Source organism: Protopterus annectens, chromosome 6.part1 (assembly GCF_019279795.1).
Source record: "Protopterus annectens isolate FY-2018-M chromosome 6.part1, PAN1.0, whole genome shotgun sequence".
In the NCBI taxonomy this organism is placed as follows: domain Eukaryota; kingdom Metazoa; phylum Chordata; order Ceratodontiformes; family Protopteridae; genus Protopterus; species Protopterus annectens.
Window position 1 is genome coordinate 172236283 of NC_056738.1, and position 24091 is coordinate 172260373.

Sequence of the window (24091 nt, forward strand, 5' to 3'; positions counted from 1 at the left end):
CTTAAGGGAGACCAGTTGCATGCTCTTAGTTCACTTTGGAACTGGTCAGGGTTAAAGTTCTTTTTGGATCTAATATTTGATAGTGGTTGGTATGGGAGCTTTGGCTTTGTGCCTGATGATGTAGGTGAGTGGTCACTTGTATCATCAGGGAGGATTCCAGATTCATAAACCTGAGGATGGCTATTTATTAGAATCCACTCTAATGTTCTTTCTTTCTTGTTAGATTTGTTTATCCTGGTAGGAGAGGTAATGGTTTGTGAAAAGCCATATAGGTTAATGTGGGTGGTATGGAGGCTGCTGCTATAGGAATTCCAATCAATGTTTGTATCTCCTAGGATAATGGTTTCTTGTGACAGGTGTTTAGATAGCCAGCAAAGAATGTTTTCTAGGGTGGTATTGTTATTACCGGGAGGTATATAGATACAGATAATATAGATATATTTGGCTTTGTTGAGTTGAAGTTTGGAGATAAGAATTTCAGCATTGGAATCTAGAGGTAGATTACAGTCATATGCGGTTAATTGTAACCCAGATCTAAAGAGAATAGCGACTCCCCCACCCTTCTTGGCTACACAGTCAAATCTCAGGATATTATATCCGGATGGGATGATTTCATTGTCTTTGATACCAGGTTTTAGCCATGTTTCTGTTAAGCAGAGAATATCAAAAGAGCAGACTTCTAAGAGAGCATGGAGTGGAGCTACTTTGTTGTTAATGCTACGTATATTGAGATGAGCTACAAGGAGCGAGTCTGAAGGTTTGGTAAGGTTATAAGAAGTTGAATGGTTGAGGTTATGGAGAGTGATAGGAATGGTTGTTGGGCCTGGGTTTGAGTGAATGTCTCAATCTATTAAAGAGTGGAGTTGTCTTTGAAGGTTTGGATTTAGGGATTTGGGGTTCAGGAGTAAAGTCTTTTTGAGATATAGTGTGCTATATCTAATGTGTAGTGATTTATGATATTTTGCTAGTAGGTAGCTGGTATAGCTGTTATGTTAGCATGGTTGTAAAGGACTGGTAGGGAAGGAGAGTTGGTTAGCTTATTAGGGAAGAAAATGTGTGGATAAAGTGGGTGTTAATAGGAAGTGAGTAAACAGGCAAAGGTTAAAGGTGGTAGAAGTAAAAGAATGAGTAAATAGGAGGAAACATATTGGGGTGGGAAGTTTATACATTGGAATGGATTAGGTGTTGGATGAGTTGTAGGTATGGGAGTAAACAAGGTGTGGATGGAGGGAGGAGAAGGGTGAGGTAGGATAGAAGGGGAGTGGTTAGAGACGGTGGGAAAAGGAGAAGATGGCCAATGGTTTCGTACTTTGAGATTAATGGAAGACGAAGGGGTGTGGCCAGTAAGTATAAGTTTATGGCCCCTGGGGGTGGGTGGGAATTGGTGGGTAGGGTAGGGGAGAGGAGTGATCCCGCAGGGTGAACGAAGCAGGTAGAGACAGGTACCGAAGCAGCTAGAGAAGAAACAATCAGCGGTACTGACTACAGAAGGTAAGTTTGATAAGTCAGAAGTGGGAAAGACAGTGATATGTGAGCCTAGAATGGTAGTTATAAACAGTAGTAGAGAAGGGTTAAGTGAGAGGAGAAAATTTATGTTAGAAATAACAAGTACATTGAGGCAAGTAGGCTGAGAATAACGGAGGATAAGCAGGAAAGAGGCAGAGATAAGGATGCCACCTAGTGGATAGGTCTGATATTGCAGGAAGAATAAGAGAAGGGAGTTAGCTAGAGTAAAACTGAGGAGTGAGTGAGTGTTAGAAGAAGAGGTTACCATGGATGATTGGGGAGTGGGTGTTAGGGTATAGAAAAGGAGGGGGTTAAGGGGTAGAGGCTGCTGGCTGTCCAGGCTCAGGATGTGCTTTAACACCTGTAGCTATGATCCAACGGTGGAGAATTGTTACTAGCAGGAATTATTCAGCAAAACATACTTTCTTGAATCCTTGAAAGAGAGTTGCAGGGTAATAGGCTGAGAGGTAAACCGCAGGTATTTTGAGAGGGTCCTTTTGGTACCTAGACACTAGTGCCGTAAGCACAAGAAGAGCAGGGTAACTTTAAGGGGCCAAGAGAGACAAGGAAGTGGAGAGAAGAAAAAAACAAACAAAAAAAAAAATCATCAACAATCATCTAGCCCTAAATGCTTCCAAATCTAAAAGTATGATATTCACACCCTCAAAGTATAGTAAAATTGACAAGAACTCTTTCTTCATAACTAGCCAAAACAGGACCCCTATAGAAATTGTATCCCATACAAAGCTACTAGGTATCACTATCAACTAACAGCTTAAATTTGACATGCATCTTCAAAGAAATATAAAGAAAACCCACCAAAAACTAGGCTTTAACTACCCATTTATTGACTGGGTAAATGACTAGTGCTCACACTCACGTGCCCAAAGGTTCCTTGACTTTATTAACTCCAATGGCCTGGACCAGCTGGTTGACACCCACACAAGGAGTGTCAACATCCTGGATCTGGTGCATGCTAATATGGGGGTCCCCTGTAGTACCCCCACTATGAGATCCTCCCTGGTGAAATCTGACCATAAATCAGTCTCATTCGAAGTAGCTATTGCACCTGACCCCCCCCCCCCCAGCAGCAATTAAACAAAAAATAGTCTCCAAAGCAGATTATAACCTCTTATGGGATGGTATAAATAGCTTCACTACACCCACACTGAGGAAAATGGCAATTATGCAGAGTTCTACACCAATACTTTATACAAACGCCTGTATAACTGCACTGACTTGGCCGTACCTGATAGGACCAAAACAAGATCCTCAAGGAACAGCAAACCTGCCTGGTGGACAACTGCAAGTAACAGGCTTTACAAGAAGAGGAAGAAATTGCTATCAGAGTATGAGGGGGTAAGTCCTAAACCGGAAACGCACCTTCCTCAGCTTAAACAAGCAAATAAGACTTCTTGTGAAGTCCTCCAAAGCAAGCTACGAATCCAAATTAGTTTAATCAGTTAAGGGCAACCACAACGTGTTCTTTAGTTACATCTGTAATGTAAAAGGAAAGGCCCTGATTTGTGCTGAACTGGTAATTAATGATACCACATATACTGAGCCTGTGAACATAGCTAACCTTTTGACTGACAGGGTCTGTGAAAACTTCACTCCCCTGTCCCTGCCACACATACCCCATGATATCCCTACTACCTGTCCCCTACCTTGCATCTCTAAACAGCAGGTCATAAAGGCCCTCTCTAAGGCCAAAGACACAGCATCTATGGGACCTGATAACATCCCAGGCTGTGTCCTACGTGGGCTCAAACAAGAATTAGCAACACCACTGGGTACTATTTTCAGTCATAGTCTAAGCACCGGCTTCATCCCAGATGAATGGAAAACGGCCATCATTATTCCCTTGCACAAAGGTGGTGCTTCCACTGACCTTGGGAACTAATAGAACTATTAGCCTGACTAGCCTTATCTGCAAGGCCGTGGAGGGAATCATCATGGACCTTATCAACAAAGATATAGGTAATCTCCAATCACCTGACCCTACTCAGTTTGGATTTGTCAAAGTGAAATCATGCCTGTTAAACCTGGTGGACTTCTCTGAGACAGTTAACAAGGCCTTGGACAAGGGGAAATCTGTGCATATAGCCTACCTAGACTTAGCCAAGGTGTTTGGCACTATCTCCCACTCAGGCATCTTTGACAAACTTAACCAGCTAACTGTCTCACTGACAGAACACATATAGTCAAAATAGGGGAATACACCTCCAACTACATACCAGTACCCAGTGGTATTCCACAGGGATCAGTCATGGGACCTCTACTTTCTGGAATTTATTTCTCCAAAGTACAAGCAAAAACTAAAGGTCTGTGGCTGACAAAGTTTGCTGACGACTACAAACTGAGAGTGGTCTTAGTATCTCCAAATGATGTCAACATCCTACAACAGGGTCTTACACAAACAAATGATCAGTGCCAAAGTCATGGCCTTAAACTCAATGCAAAAAAATACATCATCCCTTTCTGTAAGAGTGATATTCCTGTTAGCTACCACATCAAAAGCAACACCCTAAGTATGCACTCAGTGGTGAGAGACCTGGGCACACAGGTTGACAGCAATCTTACCTTTGATCATCATGTCTCCACAGTGGTAAGAAGGTTATTGTATATTGCTCATCTCATAAGTAAGGGCACTGTCTCCAGAAAAAAAGAAGTTATAACCTTCCTTTACTCTTCCCTCATCAGGCTAATAACGAAGCACAATGCCCCTTTTGGAATGTACTTTTCCACCAACTGGAGAAACCACAAAGGTTCCTCACAAGGAAAATTCAAGGTCTTCAACATCCGTCCTATGTGGATCATCTGAAATCACTGTCACTTTATTTTGTTTCATACAGACTACTCAGAGGCTATCTAACCCTTTCATATAAGGCAATCTCTGACCCTGCTTTACTGGAAATGCTGCATATCCACAAGTCAAATGGTACATGGGTTACTCGCTATAAAGACCTTAGCTTGGTATGTGACATTAATAGACCCTGCTGGAGGGACAGATTTGTCTCCCAGAGGTTACTATACCTTTGGAACAGACTCCCACTTCATGTCAAACTTGGCACCTCACTTGCTCTTTTCAAATGCAATCTGGATGACTGGATGGTAACCATAAATTTACCCTGAGTGTAGAACTTGGCTATGCTTGCAGTGGCTCTAGGGCTATTAGCCTAGTAACTTCCTAAGATCTTATGATCCTATGATTTCTAAAGGACAGTCAATGTTCTGCCTCAGTTCATTCTTGAAGACGAAAGACTGAGATGCACCATTTGTGCAGGTATGCACCCAATAATGCTGTCTTGGCTAAAGCTATTACTACAATGAAAACTGCAATGAACTACATGGAAGCCCAGTGACACAGCTGTGATAAGGAAATTTACCAGAGACATCACAACTTAAGTGCCATGGAGTAATATAACCTTCTCTAGAGCTTGATCTACAAGGAGTGTCTTGAACTGAGACTGATGAGATGAATAAGTACAGAATTAAAGCCAAAAATGGCACAAGAGAAGTTTTCCCATCAAAATTCTCAGACTCCTCATCCAACACCAAGGTAACTAAATGCGGTTGTTTCAGTCACCTATGGTAGATAACAACAATCACTTAGAAATCTAGCTTTGAACACTATTTATTTGCCTAACTTTAAGGGTAAGTAAAATTAATCACGTATGTCCTTGTTCAGTCTTGCCCAGGGTTTAGAAACAAGTACATGTTACAAAAATAACAAAATAATACAATTAGCAAAAGAAAATGTTGGGTTCACCTTATATCATCATCATTTATAAAATTTACTTTAAAACCAGAATACTATCTTGAACTCAGATGCTGAACAAGTGACCAATCTGATTTCAAAGACAGAATGCATTAATTGACAGCAAATGGAGAGTTATAAGATGCTTCCTCACACAGACATTTCATCACCTTAGTGAAATTTAAATGAATAATATTTTAAACCTTGGAAGAAAATTCTGGATTTGTGGCACTTTAATTAGACAAAGCTCTACAACTGCACAAGGAAAAATGTCATGGGATGTGTGGATTAGGTGCATTTACAAACAAAAAAGGAGAGAGTGCGACAGTGCAGCTGTAGATCTAATAAACTAAGAAACCCAAAAGGCTCACCTAGTGTCCAGTGCCAAAAATATCATAAACTGAATTGAAAAAGGAGTATAAAGGACCTTGGAGTCATCCAATAATTGTAAACACAATAATTTACTAAATAATAAAACAGTCACATCCAAGTTAAGCACTTTTGTCCTTATACAATGTAGGACTTTATCAGAACCAAGGGAAATAATTAATGATCTGTTTTAAAAGGATAATCAAAATGATCATGTGATTGTAAGACATTGAATCAAACTGAATCTCCTATTAATTTAAAAAATAAAACAAACATCACAAAAGTTATAAAAAATTATAAAGAAACTGCACAACTCTTAAAACTTTGTACTATTGTAGGGATGCAGTCCATTTCTTATAAATTCATCAAAATGTAACATATTAAAAAAGTAACATGTGAATGCATATATTATAGCTTAATAGCTCTGAGTTTTAATACTGGTGACACAAAGTTGCTCATTCAACCCCAGGGGTCAAGGAAGCATTCAGCTGAAATTGCCACATTAATTCCCTATATTCTACCAGTATTTCCTACAGACCCCCCCCCTCTGTTCATTTGGTGAGACTACTTCCAAAATACCCAACTCGAACATAGAAAAATTAGCACAAATCAAAGTGTGCTTGTATAGAGAATTATTAGAATTTTGCTTCAGGATATCATTATTATGTTGACATATCTGCTTCTGAAAAGGTCTCTTGGTCTCCCTACATAGGAACAAGGGCAATTCGAGCCAAGTGCAATGTAAATCACCCCCCTTGGTTGCACAATTTCCATTGGCTATATTGATCCTGGAGCTGTTAAAAATTATGTAAAATAAATTATTTTTTTTAAAATATAAGGACATTGGTTACATGCTCCACATTTCATATACCTTTTATAGGTCTGTTATTTGGAGGCAAAACCCTCTGTTCAGTTTTTTGAAATTCTTCCCTGTCTTATTAGGGGATGTACCAAATTTTGTATATAATGTATATAAATCTTTATCAACTTTAAATATATTCCAGTTTTTAACAAAGTCCTTGTCAATTTTGAGTCAGAATTATATTTGATCACTAAAGAATTTATATACCTATCTTTACAAACTGAGTGTTTACTGAAACCTCTTTTGAAACCTCAGTGTTGTCTGACCCTAACAAAAGAAAGTATTTTGCACCCCATCCCCTATTTTTGTTAACAAATTCTGGGGGTATCCCCTTTCTAAAAACACAATACTTAGTTTTTCATGTTCAGCATTAAAAAGATCAAAATAGAACACAGTCTGGCCAGTCTCAACAACTGTCCTTTAAATATATTTCTCTTACAAAATAAAGGGTGACAACTTTTGTAATACAAATAGGTGTTAAAAGAATGTCAGTTTTTTTTTTAAAAAATAGTGGCTTCAAAACAATCACTGATTGTATTAATGAAAGGACTGACATCCAAATAATGAACTATATTAATAGAGTGTAAGTAAATTTAAAAAAATTCTGTATTATTACTGATATAATTATTAAATTAATTAATCTATTGTGGGAAGCTACCCCAAAAATAAAAATATAATCTAAAAAATGTAAACAAGTTTTCCAATATTCAATATACACAGAATTAAAAAAAACTTTTTCTGCCAGCTGTAGATTACCAAACTGGTTAATATATAGGAGCACACACCGCACTTATGGCAACCCCTTGAACTTGTCTAAAATAGTCTTCCTCAATAATTCATAATTTCATATTTTTAACTCCATTAGGTCCACAATAAACTTGATAAGGGAGCTGTCAATTCAAAGAGTGCAGAATGAAAAACTCCAAACCTACTGTGTGTGGCATAGTTGTAAATAAATTAGTGACATCAGTGGTTAAAAAGCAGCAGTCAACGTGATAATAGTATTGTTTAATCTTAGAAAGCCCCATGAATCCACAAGTATATGATGAATCAAACTCAGAGAATTCTTAAGGGTACGTTCCACAAAAAACGCTAAGGGATATGTTTTTGCTCTCTGAACTACACCTGTGAGGTGGAACGTTTACATCCTTATGTGCCTCTGGGAGCCCAAATATTGCTGGTGTTAATGGAGTCTTTATGGACAGTGAACATAATTATGATATACTGAAGCAAAATTCTAACAATTCCCTATACAAGCAAACTTTGATTTGTGCTAACTTTTCTATGTTCAAGTTCAGTATTTTGAAACTAGTCTCACTGAATGAATGAGGGTCCAATGGGAAACAATGGCAGAATATAGGGAAATGACCTGGCAATTTCAGCACAGGGAATTAATGTGTCAATTTCAGCTGAATGCTTCCTTGACTCCGGGTTGAATGAGCAACCTTCCATTTTACCAGTATTAAGACTCAGATCTTTTAAGCTATAATACATGAATTCACATGCTGATTTTTTAAATATGTTATGTTTAGATTATTTTATAAAAAATAGGTTACATCACTACAGCAGTAAAAGTTTTTAAACGTTTTACAGCTTCTTTATAATTTTTTTATAAACTGTTTTTTTTTAGTTTTTAAATTAAAAGGAAATTCAGTTTGATTGGGTGTTTTGCAATAACATGATTGCTTTAATTATCTATTTAAAACAGATTAATTATTTCCCTTGGCTCTGATGAAGTCCTACATTGTATAAGGATGAAAGGTTCATAGGTTGGTACTAGGCTATCAGCCCTAGGGCCTATACAAGCCTAGCCATAACAATTCCCTGGCTATTTCATCCCAGAATATTTACTTCCCTGGGTCCCCTGTCTAGCAGGGCGAATGACGTGATCCCCCAGGTGAATTTCTTATCTCCCAATCGTCAAGGTTCTTTTTGAAGAGGGCCAAAGAGGTGCTCAGCTTGACATGTATGGGCAGTCTATTCCAGAGTATGGGGAGTCTCTGGGTCAGGAACCTATCCCTCCAGCACGTTTTGGGCATTGTGATGACCAGGTTTAGATCCCTGGAACATGTGGCTCTGAGGGATTGGGATTTCTTTAAGTGTAGCATGTCCAACAGCACTGGGTGTGACATGGCCTTGTATGTTAAGCAGAGATTGCCTCTGAGTAGGCAATATGTGACAAAGTATAGCTGGAGTTATTTTAGACGGTCAGCATAGTTTATCTGCTTTAGACCTGTGATTCTTTTAGTGAGGTGCTTCTGTGGCCTTTCCAGTTGTTGCAGATGTCTTGTGAGGTACATACCAAATGGGACATTGTACTCTATAACGGGTCTAATGAGGGATGAGTACAGTGGGATAATGACCTTTTTTCTGGATAAAAGATCCTTAGTGCTGAGGTGTGCCACATAGAAGGATTTCCTGGCTGTTGTGGCTATGTGGTTATCGAAGGTGAGACCACCATCCACCTGTATCCCTAGGACCCTTACCAATCAGGTTGAGGAGACGAGATCAGCCCTTTACAAAACCAAACTGGGTGGGGTCCAGTGTTTCAAGGTTGCCAATGTCTTTGTTTATGAGTTCCATGATAATGCGTTCCATGGCTTTGCAGATCAGGCTCGTCAGACTGATGGGACGATAGTTCCTGGGATCCAAAGTGGATCTCCCCTTGTGGAGTGGGATAACTGTAGCTGTGCACCACTCATTGGGCACGAAGCCTGAGGTGAGGCTAAGATTAAACATGACACTTAGGTGAGGTGTCAGTCAATGTAGTATACAGCCCGGGATGTTGTCTGGTCCCATGGATGCTGTATTGTTAGCTTTGGAGAGTGCGTTTTTTTACCTGCGTGGCTGTGATTACCAGACTTTGGCAATCTTTTGGTATTGAGATGGGCCATTTAGGGGTGAGAGGGGGGTGAAGCTGGCACTGAATCGATCTGCCAGGATATTGGCAATATCCTTGGGATCAGTATATTTAATGCCATTCTGTTGTAGCTCAGAGCAGATCTGACTACTGCCATTTAGATTCTTGACATAACTATAGAATGCCTTGTAATTGTCCTTGGAATCTTTGGCAATTTTATTTTCATAACTAAGAAAAAACAAAAGCTGACGACTGCAGTAAAATCCAAGTAAAATCCAAGTAATTTATTAGGAAGCTGTTAGCGCTTTCATGCACATAATTCAAGTGCACTTCTTCAGACAACATTACAAAAAAGAATGCTGATTATATATAAACCATAATTAGGAATTCATTGAACTCCGCTGATTCTTGTTAACTTTTAATGAGCCAATTATTCTAATAATAATTTGGGTTTTCACAAGGGCACGAAGGCACCTACACATACCGGAACCCAGAACAATTGGAATCAACGGCCGCAACGAAAGAGAAACAACAAACGAAAGAGGTAACTTCTACAAGAAATCAAACTCAGTTAAACATTTTACAAAGCAGTAACAAACACTTTAATGTATACAATTTTACACCTTTGTTTGTTTCATCTAATGTAGTTGACCTACTGGCCAAAGGTTTTAACTTTGTTCCTCAAACTAAACCTAATATATCACAGGTTCTTTGCGACCTTAAATTATTTACACGAAAGCTTAATTTAAAGGTTATGTTTGCTAATGTTGATAGAATTGCGTCTGATGTTCATGTTGCAAGTACGTTCAATCCTCCAATGGAACATAATATTGCATTGTTTGAAAAAATGTCCGAAATGCATTTCCGTGCTGTTATTTCTGATTTTTATAGCAATGGTAGTTATAATCAAAATAGTGATGAACATGGAGTCAATGAATTTATTTCATTCATTAGATCTAACAAAATTAGAGTCATGCAGCCTGATAAAAGGGGGTGGGTTAATTTTAATGTATGAGACAGATTATATTAGTAAGATGACTCGTATGCTTTCCACCTCTCACTATAGTAAGATTTCTTTAAATGAATTCAACCAAGCTTATTCCAAGATAAAAAATTTTTGAGTGATCTTTTTATTGAAGCTAGTATACCATTAGATACTTACCATTACCTTTCCATGTCAGCACCTTTAACACCTGTTATATTTGGCGTTCCGAAGTTACATAAAAATATGCAGAACCCCCCCCTTTTAGGCCCATCATCGATGGCCGTAAATCTATCACTTATGCATGTGCAAAATGGGTTGATGTAAAATTGAAAGAAGTACTTAAGACAGAGGCCCAAATATGCCGTGATTCGTGGCACGTTTTAAAAAATCTTAACACCATTACATTTGATGCCTCTTATACGTTTTTGACCATCGATGTCAAAGATTTGTATACTATTATCCCACAAGAGCTTGGCATGGAATGGGTAACAGAATTTCTTCTTTTAAAACATGTACTAGGCGCAAAAATTGATTTAATCATTTCCTTGTTGGATGTAATTTTGAAGAATAACTTCTTCATGTTTCAAGGTGAATTTTATTTACAAAAAACAGGTGTTGCCATGGGCTCCCCTTGTGGAGCGAGCTTCGCCAATGCCGTTATGGCATATTGGGAGCGTACATACTTGTTTCCTCATTCATTGTTTAAGAAGAGTGTCATCTGGTACACACGTTACCAAGATGACATTCTGATTATAATGAAGGGTTCTAATACTGATGCTGTACAGTTGGTTGATGCTATGTCTTCCTTCACCTCATTTTTACAATTTACATATCAGTATAATGATTCATGTATCAACTTTCTGGACATTCAGCTTCATAAGGATTTAGTATTCAATAGGTTCAGAACCTTAATATACAGGAAACCATTTTATAGCAATCCATTTCTTCATTTTACCAGTAAACGTCCATTTTTTCAGAAAAGAGGCATAATTAAAGGACAACTAGTTCGTGCATCTAGGATGTGTTCTAAGGATGAAGATTTTTTATCAGGAATGTAGACTTTTAAAAACCATGTTCCTTAACCGTGGATATCCCTTAAAAATTATTAAAAACTTATATGAAGAAGTAAATTCTAAAAGACACAATAAATCGTTGGGACCCCTTTTGACTAAAGGGTATACAACCGAAGTTGATTGTAACGTGATTATACAGCTTGGCAATGATATTATACATTCCCGACACAACAATGATCAAGGTGAATATGTAACCAGCTTTATAACCACTTACAATGATTTATCCTTACAAATTAGGAATGTACTACATTTCAATTGGGACATTATAGCAGAACAACATTCTCTTAAGAAAATACTAGGTCCCAAACCCACTATGGTTTTCAGAAGAGGTTCGAATTTTAAATCTTTGTTTGAACTACCACACCAACATCAAAATAATTATTATAAAAAACAAGTAGGTATGTTCAAGTGTGGTAGATGTAGTTATTGTAAATACATACAAACAGGTAATTTTTTTCATGCGAGGAATAATAAATACAATATTACCAACCGATTTGATTGTGAAAGCCAAGGTGTTATTTATATTGCTACCTGCCAGTCTTGCCCTACATTTTATTTTGGCAAAACTGAACGACATCTAAAACAAAGAATTTATGAACATGTTTACGCCATAATAAAAGGTAGCAACACGAACGCCTTGGCTAAACACATTCTTGAATTTAACTCACACAGTTTTAAATTCATGGTGGTTCAACAAGTATCTAAGAATCCCAGGGGTGGCCCATGGCATCTAAAGTTAGAAGAACAGGAACTTTGGTGGCAGCTTAAAACTAATGCCTATGTTTATCCAGGCATCAATGATGTCTGTTCCATCAAATGTTTACTCAAGCTGAAAGCTTTGGAGCGTTAAATAATTTGATTTGTTCCAAAAAGTTGTTGTTCTGTTTTATATATTTATACGTTATGGTATACATATATATATTATGTCTAGCAAGATTTTTGAAACAGTTTTTTGTATTTGTATTTATAATTGAATGTAATGAATTATTTTGTATATCAAAATTCTCTTGTATATTTTTTTGTTTATAATAGTAATAGTATATATATTTTATGTTAAATATTTAAGAATATTTAAATGGCAGTTTTTTTAATGGAATGGCTCTTTAAAAGTTAACAAGAATCAGCTGATTTCAATGAATTCCTAATTATGGTTTATATATAATCAGCATTCTTTTTTGTAATGTTGTCTGAAGAAGTGCACTTGACTTATGTGCCTGAAAGCGCTAACAACTTCCTAATAAATTACTTGAATTTTACTTGGATTTTACTGCAGTCGTCAGCTTTTGTTTTTTCTCAGTTTGGTTCTGGTTTTTTGTTTTATTTTCATAACTACCTTTGGAGGATTTTATGAGGGATCTCCGCTTCTTACTGAGGCTGGTAAGGGAGCTTTTTGCATCCTGGGATTTTCCTCTTTTCTGCAACAGTTTCTTCCTTCTGTTGTATAGTTTATTTATGGCAGGGGACCACCAGATTGGGTTCCTTTTTCTGGAGGAGACTGTCTTGGTTCTGTTTGGAATAGCATGATTCATGCACGAGTGGATGCGCTCGTACAGTGCCTTAGTGTAGGATTCATCAGTCGAACTTGCAGTTCCCGTCTACATGGGTGTCATGAAGTTGGCTTTGGAAATGTTTTATATGGAGGTTTCCCTACTGGGGGTTGGGGGGTGGGATGTGGATGCCAAGGGTGATTAGCTTATGGTCAAACCTGATCAACGAGGGGGTGACCATTGGTGTGGAGCATCGATCTCCCATGTTGGTAATGACCAGGTCCAGGATATTTGAGCCCCTGGTTGGACAATGAATTAGTTGGTGCAGGGTATTGGAAATTTATGAATTTCAAGAACCGTTGAGCAAAGGTGTTGGTACCCGAGTAGTTTTCCCAATTAATGGCAGGGTAGTTGAAATCACCCAGTATTAGGGTGTTTGGTTGTATCTTAATATTTTCTAGTATGTTTAGAAAGGTGTAGTGAGAATCTTCGGGCATGGTGAGGGATCTGTAGCAAGCTACAATTTGGACTGCAGTCTTACCTAGTGTTAGTTGCTCCTGTAGAATTTCAGATGCATTGTGTTAGTCAACTAGCCTGGAGATGTGAATATCCTAGGTGAATATGGACACTCCTCTGCATTTAGTGTTTCGGTCCTGGCTAGGTGGCCGAAAAGTGTAGTAAGAGCTGTAGTCTGGTATTGCAGGGGTGCTCTCTGGAGCCTTGAACCAGGTCTCAGTTACTGCACAGATATCAATGTTCTCAATTTTTAGGAGTGCCTCGACAGAGTGCATTTTGAGGTTTAGACTTCTAGCATTGATTAGCATTACCTTCAGATTTTGCATGCTTATATCTGTTATGGTGATGATTTTGTCCTTTGAGCCTTGCCTAAAAAAGGCACTATAGGGGAGTGAAGAGCCTTAGTCAGTAAACTGAATCCCAGGAGTGACAGGTGCAGACCATTTCTGGCAAAGCATCATGGTTTGTCGATCATGTCGTCCCAGGGTAGTTGAAATCACCCATTATTAGGGTTTTAGGTTCTACCATACTATTTTCCAGGGTATCAAGAAATGAAGAGTGAGAATCCTGAGGCATGGTGGGGTATCTGTACCCAGCATTAGTTGCACTTGGATAATCTCGGATGCATTATGCTGAGCAACTAGCCTGGAGATGTGGGTTATCTCTAATGAATAAGGACATGCCTCCGCCTTTAGTGTTTCGGTCCAGGTTAGGTGGCCGAAAGGTGTGGTATGAATTATAGCTTGGTAATGCAGGGGTTGCTCTCAGGAGCCTTGAACCAGGTCTCTTGTCACTGCACAGATGTTTATGTTCTCCACTTTAAGGAGTGCCTCAAGTGAGTGCATTCTGAGGTTTAGACTTCTAGCATTGAGTAGCATTACCCTCAGATTTTGCCTGTTTGTACCTGTTATGGTGGTGAATTTGTCATTTGAACCTTGCTTAAAAAAAGGCACTATAGGAGTGGCAAGAGCCTTAGCCAGTATCCAGAATCCCAAAGGCGACAGGTGCGGGCCATCTCTAGCAAAGCATTGTGGTCTGTTGATCATGTCATCCCAGGCAGACAGATACTGGATCCCCTTTGAATGACACCAGAAACTTAGCCAATTGTTGAAGTCAGTCATTTTGTCCTTATTCTATGGTATCATTCTGGGCGAACACAGGATGCTGCTCAAGGCTAGGGTCATACCTGCCTGGGCCACATGATCCAGGAGCTCTTCCATGTCTCTCTTCATGAAGTCCAGGGAGGTCCGTCTCAAGTCATTCACTCCAACATGGACAATGACAGTGTCATATTTGTACCTGTTGTGGAGTGACTTGAGTGCATGCGTTATGTGGCGGATCCTGGCACCCGACAGGCAGCTGACAGTAATTTTCTCCTTGTTCAGCCTAGTGATTGGGACATCAGTGTGCCTGACTATAGAGTCACCTATGACTAAAGTGTGGGGTACGTTGTTTTGCCTTAGGGGCTGTTGTTTGGTGGCACACTTGTGTTTTGAGCTATGTGTCACTTTGGTTGTGATTGGTGTTTGTTTGCGTTTCAGCTTCAGAGGTCCTTGTTGCTTGGGCAGATTAATGTTAAGGGCCTCCGCATAAGTGGGTTTAGTGTTACTATGTGTGGATGTTGGTGGTTTGAAGAGCTATGTGTTGCTTGTGGTGTAGTGCAGGTGTTAACCTTCTCCTTTTGACTGTCTAGCACAATCTTGGCTGGACAGTTTTGCTTCCAGTTTGGCTATATAAGTGCATCTCTCACAGGTTGTAGTGTTGGGTGGTAAGAGCAGAGGGTTGTCTGTGTACATGAGGCAATTGCTGCATTGCCCCAGTATGCCCAGATTCACCATGTGGACAGGAGAAATCACTGGAAGCTGACCCTTGGATATGCCTGAGTTGGTGTTTCGTTTGTAAAGTACAAGAGCCATTTTCCCTTACCTTGGCAAGGTACTTTGCAATTATAGGCTGTTTAGTGCCCAAGACTAATTTCTCCTTATTAACAAGGAGAACAGAGTGCTTGTATCAGTTTAAAGATTCCTAGTGCTTTCCAGCAGGTTTTAGAGCAAGTGCTAGTCACAGGGATTCAGATTTTAGTGCTACTACTGAGAAACCAGCTAGTTCTAACGGAAAATTTGAAGAGCAGACATTCTGGCACCGGAAATAGTTAGTGCTAGACTAATAAGCTAATAAAAGTGCAGGAGAGCAGAGAGCTAGCAGATCTAAGGGAAAACATTGAAGAGCACTGCTCAGAAGCTTACAAAAAATCCTGGATGGACAGGTAGGAAATAGTTACAAATACAAAGTGAAGAGGCAAAAGATAATGAGATAATTCAATATGCAGAAGCTAAAGGGGGTGGGGGCCTTTGCTAAGTTCTCACTATTAACAGTGGAATGAGATGATGTAATGTGACTGGGGGAAGTGTCCAGTATCAACTTTATACCAGAGGCGGGCAACTCAAAGCCACCAAGACACAAGACAGATTACAGAGATATTAAATCAAAAGTAAAGGCGAAAAATGAGAATAAACTCTGAATAGAGATACCATCACCAAAAAACGGAATCCCCTTAAGTGTCCCCACAACGGCTCCGGACAGCTACATTTTAGACTTCACTAAATTCAAAACCCAACCAAGGACAGTCTCCAGAGGAAGTCATGCCAGTGTGGCACCAACAGTACACAGCGCTGTCGTTGTGACAGACCACGCAACTGAAGCGTGGAACACCCCTCATAAGCACGTACAGGATTGCAGTAACCTTTTGCAGGGTGGATAGTACTCTGTTTATCTGTAGAGTTTCAGCCTCCTAGCTTTTCCCCTCTTGGAAGAAATCAGCATATTTTTCTCTATGTAAAATTAGGCTGGAAATGCACAGAGAAAACTAAAAACAATAAACGGTCATACTGAAAGAGCAAGTCATGCCAGAGCCAGGATTGCAGTACATGGGATTGTTTTACTATTTATTACATTATTGTGTTTACAATTATTGGACGACTCAGAGTTCCTTTATACTCCTTTATCAACACAGTGATATTTTTGGCACCGGATACTATGTGATCCTTTCTGGTTATCTGCATTTACAAACAATAGGAGTGTTCTGTAATTATTTTTAGTTTCACTAGCCATTGTAAAGATCTGCACTATACTGAATACCAATAAGTGAATCAAAGTACAGATTACAAATTTAGCTTTTATGTTGATTGACAGTCCATTTACATTTGCTTGGGTGATGCAGCCTTTCTGATTATTTTTTTTTTTGTCACCAGTGACATTATTTTAGACTGAATGAAGTCTGCTTATTTTATCTATTTAACATCTCTGGAATAAATGGCAGAGTATATTCTTTGTGGGCTATGACGAGGAACCCCTTGGCCTGCTAATCCGTAACACCATTAGTTAGGAAGTAATAGAGTTCATACAAATTTCATAGAAATCAGATAAAACTGCACAGCTTTTAAATGTTGATTTGGAGTTGTGATGAGAGAAAGTCAAAACAAGATCTAATCAGTCTCACTACACACAGTGATATGATTTTAACTGTCCAATTATTTGCTGCATCCCAAACAACATGGCTTTTCTGAAATAGCCTTTGACCACAAAGTATACAGACAAACTCACACCTGAACTAGGTTAGTGGTAAGGAATGTGTGAATCTCAATGATCTTAAAGCAAAACTGTAAAATCATTTCATTCGTCTACAGCATTTTATTTTTATGAGACCAGTGTTAGTACACTTAACACGACAGTGGAAAAAAGAATTTACGGACTAAGTTTTACAGCATCTCTTTCTCACTTGTTGTGGGGTGAAGTAAGACTGCTTGACTACTACTGCAAAAGGATCTAACCCTCAAGCAGTTCTTGAACCAGTTAAGCTCGACTTAATTTAGGCAATATAATACCATCCTGGCGAGAAGTTTATCATGTTGAAATCACTTGAGCATATCAGGCCAAGAAAAAACATGTGTAACTCATTACTGTCCAAAGTATTAGTCCGTGATAAAAGAGCAGGGTACATGGCATGTCGTCTGCTGAAACTGTAGTGCTGGCCACTTATTAGACAATATGGTTCTCGATTACTTCTAATATATTTTGTTCCAGTTCTTTCCAAGACAAACTGGATCTGGATCCTGATATACTCTGTCACATCTGTTTTCAAGATTTTGGACAGTGGAGGCAGAAGAAAAATTGGCCAGTGTTCCATCTTACATTTAAGCTTTACTTAAGGGAAAGAAACAATGTTGGCACATTCCCATAAATATGACCAAGAAAGAAGGGACATAAGGATGTGCTGCACTGGTCTGCTATAAATATGTCATACACTTGGAAGCATACTTCTCAACTGGCAGGAATTTTTCAAAATGCCGATATTTCTGTTCCAAGTCTCATAAAATGTCTCTTCAGACAAATCACGGAGGACTGAAAGCAGTAACAAATGACATATGTTAGAGTTTCACACTTCATATCCTTCAGAAAATTCATGCTAATGCAAAACAAATGTTATTCTAGGGTATCCAGATAATTAATGCTGTGCTTATTATTGTTGTAAGTAAACTTCAAAAAACTAGTAGTACTATTTAAATACCTGATGAAATCTTATATCTCAGCAACTCTGCCTTGCCACAATACAAAAATGTCATCCAAGAAGCGGGAATATGATTGAACTTTCTTCCAATGTGGGCAGCCTATCACATGTCTGCTTTCCCAACCCAGAAGAACCAAGTTGGCATAGACCAGAGCGCAGGCTGCCCCCATTGCCACTCCTTGAATTTGCTGGTAATATTCCCCTTCAAACCAAATAAAATTGTTCTCTAATATCAATCTCATAACTTCACATATCAAAGTCACATTACCATGAGACAGAACAGAATGTTGGAAGAGTGTTTCCTCAAAATAGTCTAGGCTTTCTTCTTTGGGAATGATCGTAAAAAGGTCCTTGATATATATAGTTAAAAACATCAAATCACTGGACCATAATTCTTGTTTGAGGGAACCCAAAAAGTCCCATGAATCTTTGACTAAATTAGATGCTTTTTCAACTACATGTTGTACACTTTGATCTACAAATACTGCTAAGGGGTGTGTTTTGGAACCCCTTGCAGCCACAAAAGGTCTGAAAGGGAGTTTATATACATTTTTATGTATTTTCGGTATTCCAAAGAAAACCGGAATGATATGATGTTTTCTAAACAAGAAGTTATGCAATTCTACATCAGTTCCGTTATCCATCAAATATTCCTCCAAGTATGAGTCTATTCTGGAGTAAGAAAAATTGATCAGGTTTCTAGAGACTGTTACATATGTTTCTTCCTCGAATAAAAGTTGTTGCATCTCATTAATGTAATCATCATGTTTGTATAAATCCACCCCACCCCCTTTGTCTGGATTCATTATACGTATTGTTTTGTCACTCCTCAGGTCTATTAATAAACTATGTTCTTCCTTAGTTAAATTCCAAGGAATCTTCCTATCTGACATATGGATAGTATATATATATATATATATATATATATATATATATATATATATATATATATATATATATATATATATATACATACATACTCCATTACAAGTTTTTCAAAATTATCTAACAGAGGATGGAGGGATGCAGTGTAGGTACTTCTCTTTTTCCAAACATTTTGCTCCTGAGGGACAGCACTCATGGTCCCTGTACCTGACTCCTGGAAATGAAGTTCCAAATTTAACTTCCTAGTATATAACTTCAGGGCTATTATATTGTCCACAAAATTCCCTTTTCCCTCCGGTATAATCTTAATAGCTTTAGACAATAAATTAAAATAGTCGGTAACATCTCTGTCAGCATAATTACAAATCGTAAATCCATTTTGAGTATTAACAATATTCTTATTTAGTTCTTGTATCTGCTCCCGTTCTGATAAAAATTCATCTTCTGTGTCTGTGGGTAGTGCTCCAACCTGTACACCCCCTTTTGTGCATTTCTCTGGGCTAATCTTTCCGAGCACCTATTTGAAAATCCTGCCCCTCACCAGGTATATATATTCAGTGCAGCTACCACTACCATGGTTGTCCCTCAATACTTCACTATAACTTAAAGGTTCTACCTCTTCCAAATCTTTTGCATTAACATTTGCTTGATTTACAGTATGTGGGATCAAATAGACCTGTTTATTTTGACACTGCTTTAAAGCACGTTCCAATTTACACTTTTTATTATGAAAAATATTGTTAAACCTCTTTTCTACTTTATCCAAAATCTTGTAGTATAAACTAGAATATTGTGGGAAAAGTAAATCCTCCCTGATTTTTACATCTAACCCTCCAATTTCCTGTGATAAAACAGACTTTCTTTTCATAGTAAAAAACATTTATTTTTATTAAATTCATTCCTATAAATTCAAAAAACTGTCCGAAGTATTCAATTACTTCACTATCATAAAAAACGCCAAAAGGAAATTTATACAATCCAGGTCCCTGTGGGACCACCTTTAAAGCTAAACATTCGTTTAGGTATGCAATGTCCATCTGTGTTTTCACTTTGAAAAGTCTCTTTTCCAAACAAAAAATCAAGTCCTTCACTGAACCAAATTCTTTGCTATCATCATGTGCCAAAACCCTGGATACTGTCTCATTATTGTTATTTAAATTAGCAAAACTGAATTGCTTAGTTATTAGTTTATTAAACTTCAAGCCATCTTCTTTATTTGCAGTCATATTGACACTCTCTGCTGCCATTAACAATTGAGAACACACAGCTCCTTTGTCTTTACAAATGTAAACATTTTGAGTTGCCACAGTACCTTTGCTATGCGACTGACCTCCTCGTGCCTCATCCGTTTGTGTGTTTCTGTATTGTGTACCACTCACAGAGGCAAAACAAGCACTTGATGAAGAATGCTGTCCATATACTGTCATTATGTCTGCCTGCTGTGATTCCAGTCTCACGGTCACATGACCCAACGAGCCTATGGTGCTCGAAACTCGCATCCCTTCCTGGTTAGCCTCACGAATATTCATGCTAGGCTGTAAAACCTCAGAGTTTCCTCCAGCAACATTCAAAGTAGTAGCGTCTTTTTGCATCAAAAGTTCAATCAGCCTGGTCAAATCACCCTTAAGCTGATGTACTCCTTCCTTCAACTGTGAAAGCTCAGTTAAGGAGTGGTCATCCAAAACGGCAGTCCCAGGCAAATTGAAAACATGCAGGGTATCCATAAAGTGGAATGGACCAAAAATAAAACAAGGGTTGGGAGGGTGGCCTAATGGTTAAGGTGTTTGCCTTACAAACAGAAGGTACAAGGTTTGAATCTCACAGGGGATAACTGGCTAGGCTTAAAATGGCTCGCAAGGGCAGTTAGCCTTGTATTAACCTATAAACCTATGAAGACTAATAAAAGAAACAGAAATAAAAAATTGAACAACCAAAGAAAATAATATACAATAAATGGACCGACCACTTAAGAATAGGATTTAATATTGCACAAACAAGCAGATAAAACACATATTTAGTGCTTTCATCTCTCTCGAAGGCTTCTTCAGAATACATCAAAATACATTGCCTAAACCCTTTTTAAATGTTATAAAACAACCTCACTAATTGTCACACCAATCAATGCCCAAACAAAAAACATTAATACTAAACATTTAAAGAGACACAATTAGTTTATTTATTTTACACTTGTTGACCGGGCTAGTCCAACTGGATATATGTCCATTTGCAGTGGAGGCCTGGGGAGATAAGCTCCACATACACAAGAAAATTTAAAAAGGCATTGATACATTGCAAAAAATTGGAAACAGTATATATCACTGTGTTGGGCATAATAACAAGAAAGAAATAACCTGGTCTGAGCAGATGTAGTATTCATGACAAGAAATAGGACAGATGTAACAAATTAAGTATATAGTCACACAAAAACATGACAACAAAAAACACCACCAAAAAAAAAATACAACTTATGGTGTGAACCAGCTATGGATATTCACACCAAATTTGTACAAGGCAAATATTCAACTGTTCATAGGTTGGTACTAGGCTATCAGCCCTAGGGCCTATACAAGCCTAGCCATAACAATTCCCTGGCTATTTCTTCCCACATTATTTACTTTCCTTGACCCCTGTCTAGCAGGGCGACTGACATGATCCCTGGGGTGAATTTCCTTTCTCCCATCCAATCGTCAAGGTTCCTCTTGAAGAGGTCCAAAGAGGCACTCTGCTTGACATGTATGGGCAATCTGTTTCAGAGTCTGGGGAGTCTCTGGGTCAGGAACCTATCCCTCCAGCATATTTTGTTTATTGTGACGACAAGGTTTAGATCCCTGGAGCGTGTAGCTCTGAGGGATTGGGATTTCTTTAAGTGTAGCATGTCCAACAGCTCTGGGTTTGACGCGGCCTTGTATGTTAAGCAGAGATCGCCTCTGAGTAGACGATATGCGACAGAGTATAGCTGGAGTTTTTAAAGGCAGTCAGCGTAGGGCATCTGCTTTAGGCCTGTGATTCTTTTAGTGAGGTATTTCTGAGGCCTTTCCAGTTGTTGCAGATGTCTTGAGAGGTACATACCAAATGGGGCGTTGTATTCTATAATGGGTCTAATGAGGGATGAGTACAATGGGACAATGACGTCCTTTTTTCTGGATGAAAAACCCTTCGTGATGAGGTGTGCCACATAGAAGGATTTCCTGACTGTTGTGGCGATGTGGTTATCGAAGGTGAGACCACTGTCCACCTGTGTCCCTAAGTCTCTTATCACACTTTCTGTGTTTAGTGTACTGCCACCTATATGGTAATTCATGGATACATGTTTTTTCCCAAAGGGGATAACAATACATTTCTTGGCATTGAGCTTGAGCCCATGGCTCTGGCACCAAGCATCTGTTTCTGTAAGGCCCTTTTGTAGAATATCCACATCATTTGGGATTCAATAATGGCTCCCAGTTTGCAGTCATCTGCAAACTTTGTTAGCCAGAGTCCCTTAGTGTTGACCTGTACTTCAGAGAAGTAGATGCCAAACAAGAGCGCCCCAGGACTGAACCCTGAGGTACTCCACTTGTCACTTGTCTGGAGCTGGATTTGGAGTCGGCTACTTTTACAGTGTGGGTTCTATCAGTAAGCCATTTAGCAAACCATTGGGTGACATAGGGATTAATGCCCAACTTAGTAAGTTTATCTATGATTCCAGAGTGGGGGATGGTGTCAAAGGCCTTGGCAAGGTCTAGATAGGCTGTGTGGACCACCTTACCCTTGTCCATGGCTCTGGAGACTGATTCAAAGAAGTCAATCAGGTTCAGGAGACAAGATCGGCCCTTCACAAACCCAAACTGGGTGGGGTCCAGTGTTTGAAGGTTGCCAATGTCTTTGTTTCTAAGTTCCATGATAATACGCTCCATGGCCTTGCAGATAAGGCTCGTCAGACAGATGGGACGGTAGTTTCCGGGATCCAAGGTGGATCCCCCCTTGTGGATTGGGATAACTGTAGCTCTGCGCCACTCAGTGGGCATGAAAAGTAAAGTTTCACAAGAAATCATAGGTTGTAACAGCTGTTGTTAAACATTCAAAGTATGTACAAAGGATATTAATTAACTGCATAGTCACATACACCTTACTGTCAAAAGAGAAGAAACAAGATTATATTTATAAGAGGGCTAATATCTAGGGAAAGATTAGATAGTTTGTCTGGGTTACACAGGGGCATAACCAGTGTGATTTAAGATAGTGTTTTAGTTTGTTTTTAAATAGGTTGGTTGATGCTAGGGAGGTTATGTGATTAGGGAGGTTGTTCCAGGTTTTGCCAACTGTATTAGAGAATAATGCGTCACCAGCTGAATTGTTAGTTTTAGTAGTTTGTACTAGTAGTTTGTTAGCTGAGCGTAGGGTTTTCAGATAGTTATAGGGGGTGGCAAGGGTAAAAAGTATTGGTGTTTCTTGGTTGATACAGAATCTTATGGGCTACTATTAGTTAGTTCAACAGTATTAGATTTGATAATTCTAACCAGCCTAGTTGATTTTGATTGATACAGTGATGGGTTCTAAAGGTAGACCCGGTTGCAGACCTGGCAATACTGTTGTAGCAGGTAATTAGCTTGCTCGTATTCCTTTTACTTAGTTTAGTGTAGATAGGGGAGGCATATAGTAAGGTAGAGATGAGGTGGGTATGGGCTATAGTGGTCCTGGCTAGTGGAGTCAGCAAGGGTTTGATCCTGTAGAGGGAACCTAATTTTTTATTCACTGTTTTTATAGTGTCATTTATATGATACTCAAAAGGGAGGTTATTATCAATTAGTACACCAAGTAGTTTTGTAGTAGGATCAGGAGATATGATAGTGCCATTGCTAGATGTTACAGTAAAGTTAAGTGGGGAGGCCCTACACGTAGGGATGAATAGAAGCATTTTTTTTTTGGTTCAAGAGGAGACACCAGTCCAGTAACCAGTTTTCAACTATGTTAAAGGTATGTTTGGTTAGGGACTGGAGTTCTAATGGGGAACTGGCTGAACATAAAAGTGTGGAATCATCCGCATATTGAATGCAGGTAGCTTGAGGGATTACATAATGAAGGTCCTTTATAAATATAAAGAGGAGGTGACCCAATATGGAGCCTTGAGGGACACCAAGGGCAACTGGGAGGTGGGAAGACAAAGTATTTTCCCAAAGTACAGCCTGTTGCCTATTATTTATATAGGACGGGAATCACTGTATAGCAAGCGCATCCACTG

The 24091-nt window shown here is 38.8% G+C and overlaps 1 protein-coding gene across 1 annotated transcript in view; it reads right to left on the reverse strand.

The window, feature by feature from the left end:
• TTC21B (tetratricopeptide repeat domain 21B) overlaps nt 1-24091 on the reverse strand; it is a 3240027-nt gene that overhangs the window by 1300941 nt on the left and 1914995 nt on the right. The window contains exons 17-18 of the mRNA XM_044075355.1: nt 19809-20519; nt 19444-19711 (exon numbers count right to left, since the gene is read on the reverse strand). Coding sequence (XP_043931290.1) covers nt 19444-19711; nt 19809-20519 — 979 coding nt within the window. The remainder of the gene's footprint in view (nt 1-19443; nt 19712-19808; nt 20520-24091) is intronic.